The 5,623-nt window shown below is 37.2% G+C and overlaps 1 protein-coding gene across 1 annotated transcript; it reads left to right on the top strand.

Moving 5' to 3' along the window:
- The first annotated feature begins 455 nt into the window (after nt 1-455).
- LOC110194217 (olfactory receptor 2T29-like) lies at nt 456-1,415 on the top strand. Its single transcript, XM_020966409.1, has one exon. It carries the CDS (start codon nt 456-458, stop codon nt 1,413-1,415), a length of 960 nt encoding a protein of 319 aa, XP_020822068.1.
- The last annotated feature ends 4,208 nt before the right edge of the window (nt 1,416-5,623 follow it).

Here is a 5,623-nt window from a genome sequence, read left to right as displayed (position 1 = left end):
TGTGAGACTGGGTGACTGAGAGTGTCCTAATGTCCTTGACACTAATAGGGAAGTTTTGAAAAAGGAAGCATAATGAGCTCCATTTTGGGCATATTGAATTTGAGACGCTCATGTGACAAAAATAAAAGGAAAATGAATGTTTCTATAATGTTTTCTATGTTTATCTTAAGCCTACAGAGCTCATCTGGAGCAGAATCCCAGGATTTGAAAATGACTGAAGATGATAATTTTCAACCCAAATAGATATTTCTTCAAGTTCAAGTTAGAGAATTTGTATCATAGATTAGTGATGAGAATGTCTTATGTAAGCAAAAATACATCGCTGCTCCTATTAGAACAATCTATAGTGTATCCTTTTCCTTCACTAATAGATGATCTATCATTTATGCATAAAGGACAGAAGAAAAAATCCTTTGTGTTTTTGGTTGTTTTTAATCTTGTCTAGGTGAGATGACATGAAGCAAACAATGTGGTTGGAGAATCAAACTTTCGGGGCTAATTTCATCCTGTTGGGGCTTTTTAGCCAGAGCAATTACCCTACTCTCTTCTACTCGTTGACATTCATTATTTTCATAGTAGCTCTGACTGGGAATGCGACTTTGGTTTTTTTAATTCAAAGTGATCCTCACCTCCACACTGCCATGTGCTTTATGAGTCAGCTTTCCCTCATGGATATGATGTATATCTGTGTCACTGTGCCTAAGATGCTGTTGGATCAGGTGACTGGAATTCATAATATTTCAGTCCCAAGCTGTGGAATCCAGATGTTCCTTCATTTAACACTTGTGGGAGCAGAATTTTTCCTTTTGGCAGCCATGTCCTATGACAGGTATGTGGCCATTTGTCACCCTCTCCACTATCACATCTTCATGAACCATAGGGTTTGTATACTTTTTGCAATTGTCTGTTGGTTTTTGGGCTCCATTGATGGTTTCACACTCACCCCTATCACCATGAACTTCCTATTTTGTAAATCCCGACAGATCCAGCACTTCTTCTGTGAGGTTTTTGCCTTGTTGAAAATCTCCTGTTCAGACATCTCGCTCTATGAGGCTGTCATGTACGTGTGCTGTGTCCTTATGCTGTTCCTCCCTCTCACAGTTATTTTAAGCTCTTACTCCCTTATTCTCCTCACAGTCTATAGGATGAATTCGGCTACTGGTCGGAGGAAAGCATTTGTCACGTGTTCCTCCCACATAACTGTTGTTGTTCTCTTTTATGGAGTTGCTGTTTATAACTACGTGCTCCCTGCTTCTTATCATACTACTGAAAAGGATATGATAGTGTCTGTCTTCTACACTATCCTAACACCTGTTATAAACCCTCTCATCTACAGTATCAGGAATAAAGATGTCACAGCAGCTTTGAAGAAAATATTATGGTCAAAGCTGATATTAGCTAATTTTCAGAAGTAGAATATGGTCTCCAAATACTTGAAAACACTCCACATTCTTTTATTATCTGTTATTGGTTCATTTTATTCATGTTGCCCTGTGTTAAACAGGCATCTTCCTTCTTCCCTTCTACTTCAAAATTAATTTTTTCTCCTTGAGAGGCTTTGAAACCTTTTGGGTTAATATGTTCCTGTTTTAGTATAAAAATCCTTGACATTTAATTCAGAATATGAGGATTTGGCTTCTCCACCCACAACTTGTTAACTAGGTTACCTTGAAGAAATGACTTGATTAGCTTTTCTGTCCAATGTAGTGTTAAAGAAATAGTTATTAAATATGTAAAAAGTGAGTGGGCTCAGCATGTATTTATCATAAATTGCTTTTACTAAACTCCCTTCAGAATATGCAATCTTCAAGACCCTCTCTGATGTCTCAAGGTAGAGTACAAGCTGTGGGTATGATGGTGTTTAGCAGGTATGCCACTTGCTCCTCCTGCTGCTCATCAGGGCTTCCAAAGTCCTCATTCTGCATTGTTTTTTTTTTTAAGCATTTTTCCTTAGTAAATTAACATTTATTTTAACTGCAGTGTAGTTTAACTCTTTTTGCTTGCATGTTGAATTAATCAGTTTCTTTGTTCACTAATACTTATTATTAACTAATCCCTTGTAACCTCTTAGTTGTTGTATTCAATAAATAAATAAAATAACTTGTTAGTACTTTTACCACATAAGCTTTGTGCCTCCTCCAATCTAAGACGATAGTAATTTATTTTATAATCGTTCTCAAGGTAAGTCTATCATTTGAAATGGGCAGTTTGTGGAGGCTGAGATACAATAATAATTTGAGGCTGCCTAGAATAGGTTTCCTGTGGATATAACAGTCACCTAACTTGTAAGTCCACTGTTGAATGTATGTCAAGGTTGAGCTTCTCGAAAGACCAGTCGTGAATTTATTCATGAGGTCAGTGATAGTGTGTCCCAAATCTTCAGTTCTAGAAGTAAGGAGGGTATTCACTGATAAGTAATGTCAGAAGCATGGCCTTTGTCTAAATAAGAGCAATAGCCTTCAGAATGCATCATACTGAAGATGAAGAAAAGTCTCCCAGAAAATCGTGGCTGCCTGGCTTCTGCAATTTAGTATCTTATAAGAAAGCATACTCAACGAGTAGGGGAGATCTCGGAGGCATTTATCTTCTCTGTTATCCTAATATCTAGTCAGCTGTGTCACATCCTTCAATACATTTCACTTCGATAATGAAGTTATGTCTCTGAATCTGATTCTAATTTTAGCCTCTGAAATTTTCCCTTTTAACCCTTAGCAATTGATAATGATTATGCGAGTGAAAAATAATCTGAGTTTGGCAATGGGAATCCCTTCCTTGACTCTTAATTTGCCTTGAAATTACATGGATTATAGTAGATCTCAGGCCAAGGTTATTAGACTTCTATCATCTTTAAAGGAAGAAACCTATTAATTTTCTATTTGAACAATGAATTGGGAATTTTTGCAGAATTGGGACTGTCATTTTAAAAAGAACTCTGTACTTACTTTAAGTACATACTTTTAGATATCACAGATAATAGGACTGCTTCTATATGAGCAATCTTATCAAGGTGGATATCCTGGCTCCATGAGGTAGGTGTTAAGCTATTAACAATCAAATGGACAGAGGACTGCTGATTGTCTCACACCTAATTCAGGAAAATTGTGTATCAGACGTGCAGGTATTCAGTGCCCACGTTAGGTAACCTTAGTGCTTTAAAAAAAAAGAGTATTCAGGCCCTTTCAGGAAACAATCTAATATTTATTTAAGTAAAATAACCCTGAACTAAAAAGTAAACTATATTAGACAGTGTTGTGATTAATTTGGTTTATAAGAGTCTATGTGAAACACAACTTAAGTCAAAAAAAATCAAGCTCCTGACTTTGGGTATATGAGAGGAGGTGGGAAAATGGATAGCAAGGGTGGGAGATGAAGAGGAAGCTGGTTAGAGAAATCACAAGCTAAGACAAGAGCCTGTCTTCCTATACACTGAATTCTGGAGAAAAGGTGTAATATTTGCCATGGATCCAAAAAGATGAGCTAACTGTTCTATTAGGGCAACTAGGTGATATAGTGAAAAGAGTGCTTGGCTTGGACTCAGGAAGACCTAAGTTCAAATTTGACCTCAGCCATTTACTAGCTGTGTGAGCCTGTCCATTCTGTTTGCCTCAGTTTCCTTATTTGTAAAATTATCTGGGGAAGGAAATGGCAAACCACTCCAGTATCTTTGCCATGAAAACTCCAAATCAGGTCACGAAAGGTCAGTCACAACTGAAATGAATAAACAACAACATAAACTATTGTATTAATACAATAATCCAAGACAATTCTTAAGGACTTATGATGAAAAATGCCATACATCTCCAGAGAAGGAACTAATGGTATCTAAATACAGACTGAAACATATGTTTTTAGAAAGTGTTTTTATTTTTCTTGAGTTTTTTTTCCTGTATTTACTTTCGCAATATGACTTATGGATATGTTTTGCATGAGTATACATATATAGCCTAGGTGAAAATGCTTGCCTTCTCAATGAGGGGGGATTGAAAGGGACGGAGAGAGAGAATTTGGAACTCAAAGTTTTAAAAAAAAAGTGTTTAAAATTGATTTTACATGTAACTGGGGAAAAATAAAATATTAAATAACTGCCAAAAAAAGAGTTCCTATTTGTGTGTTTAAGTGAGTTTTGACAGAAATTTTTGTTTTGTAGTCAATCATAAATGTCAATAGCCTTTCTGTGAGAAGAGAAAATGGCACCTAAAAATACTAGAGTTACAGAAAAGGGGAGCATTTCAGTGATAAATTCAGTAAAACAATTTGTTTAGGATTTTATTAAGGGTATGAAAAAATAACCTGACCTTGCTAATAATCAAGGAAATAAATTCATGTACTCCTGAAATTTAATGTATTAAAAAATGAAAAAAATTTTAAAAATTGGTTGAGATTTTTCCCCTCAAGAGGGATTTTAAAGGCTCAGGCATGAATTTGTATCTGAGGAAATTATTTTTTTCTTTTGCCTAGGCAATGGGGTTAAGTGACTTGCCCAGAGTCACACAGCTGGTGTTACGCATCTGAGGCTGGATGTGAACTAAGGTCTGCCTGACTCCAGGGCCAGTGCTCTGTCCACTGTACACCTAGCTACCCCATGAGGAAATTCTTAAAAATTATAATGAGAAATAGATTTTGATGTTCACACTAACTTCTGTGTCTTCCTCCATGTAAGATTTTCTGAATGTCCTCACCATGGATTTGCTAAAGTGGGAATTGAATAATTTGGAATGCTTGTACCCAGGACTCAGCTCAAGCACTGCATTTTCTGCAAGAGGCCTTTTCTGGGCAACACAGCTTCCAGTGTCCACTCCTCTCTAGGATCACCTTGAGACTGGCATGAGTGGGTTCCTATGAGGTAGAGTTTGAAGGAGGTAGAATTGTCTTCTTTCTGCCAGGGAAGAAATTCTAGACTTCTCCCAAGAGAGATGAAAGGGATGTTGGCTGTAGGAGTGGTTATAGCATAGCAGCTGCCCTCAGTGTGGAGAGAGGAGCTGGGGGGCGAGAGAAGAGAAAGAAGGGATGGTGCCTTGGTCTACCCGGAGAGACAGACAGATCAGTATACACGACCTGAGCATGGGGAGCTTCCAACCATTGCTGAACTTTCCCCTAGCAGGAAATTTAGATAACTGATGAAAGTTCTTTTTTTTTCTCCTTACTTTTTGTCTGAGATGACAGTTTTCTGTTCTTTAAAATAATTTTCTATTTTAGGTAATAATTTTAAAATTTAGTTATCTATAGAGAAGATATGACTATTTTTATCAGGTTTTTTTTATTTGTGTGTGTCCTTAATTATGAACCAGGGAGCAGGAAGGAGGAATGCTGTTTGATTTTAGTGTAAGACATTTAGAAAGGATCAAGCTTCAGGTAGCAGGCTTTCTGTTGGCTTGAGATAGAAGCAAAATGAGAGATAATTTTAGGCATTTGATCTATTCATTTTGGCTAAATTCTATGACCAGAGGACCAGCCAATGAGGGCCCAGTCTTTACAGCAGGAACAATATCTTCTTCCTGCTGACAGTCATTGTACAGGCAGGGTGAGCCTGCTTCCAAAACTGGGTGCTGGAGAGGCCCTTTGCTTCTCTACTTTAGAGCAGTTGCAGGTATCCTATGATTGTTTCCTGTTGGGTTGTTGAGAG

The sequence above is a fragment of the Phascolarctos cinereus genome, unplaced genomic scaffold (assembly GCF_003287225.1).
Source record: "Phascolarctos cinereus isolate Bilbo 61053 unplaced genomic scaffold, phaCin_HiC Scaffold_5;HRSCAF=322, whole genome shotgun sequence".
In the NCBI taxonomy this organism is placed as follows: domain Eukaryota; kingdom Metazoa; phylum Chordata; class Mammalia; order Diprotodontia; family Phascolarctidae; genus Phascolarctos; species Phascolarctos cinereus.
Note: the sequence above shows the minus strand (reverse complement) of the source record. Positions and strands in the feature narration are given on the sequence as shown.

Excerpts from the sequence above, each read along its gene's own strand:
- LOC110194217 (XM_020966409.1), top strand. The coding sequence starts at position 456 with ATGAAGCAAACAATGTGGTTGGAGAATCAAACTTTCGGGGCTAATTTC.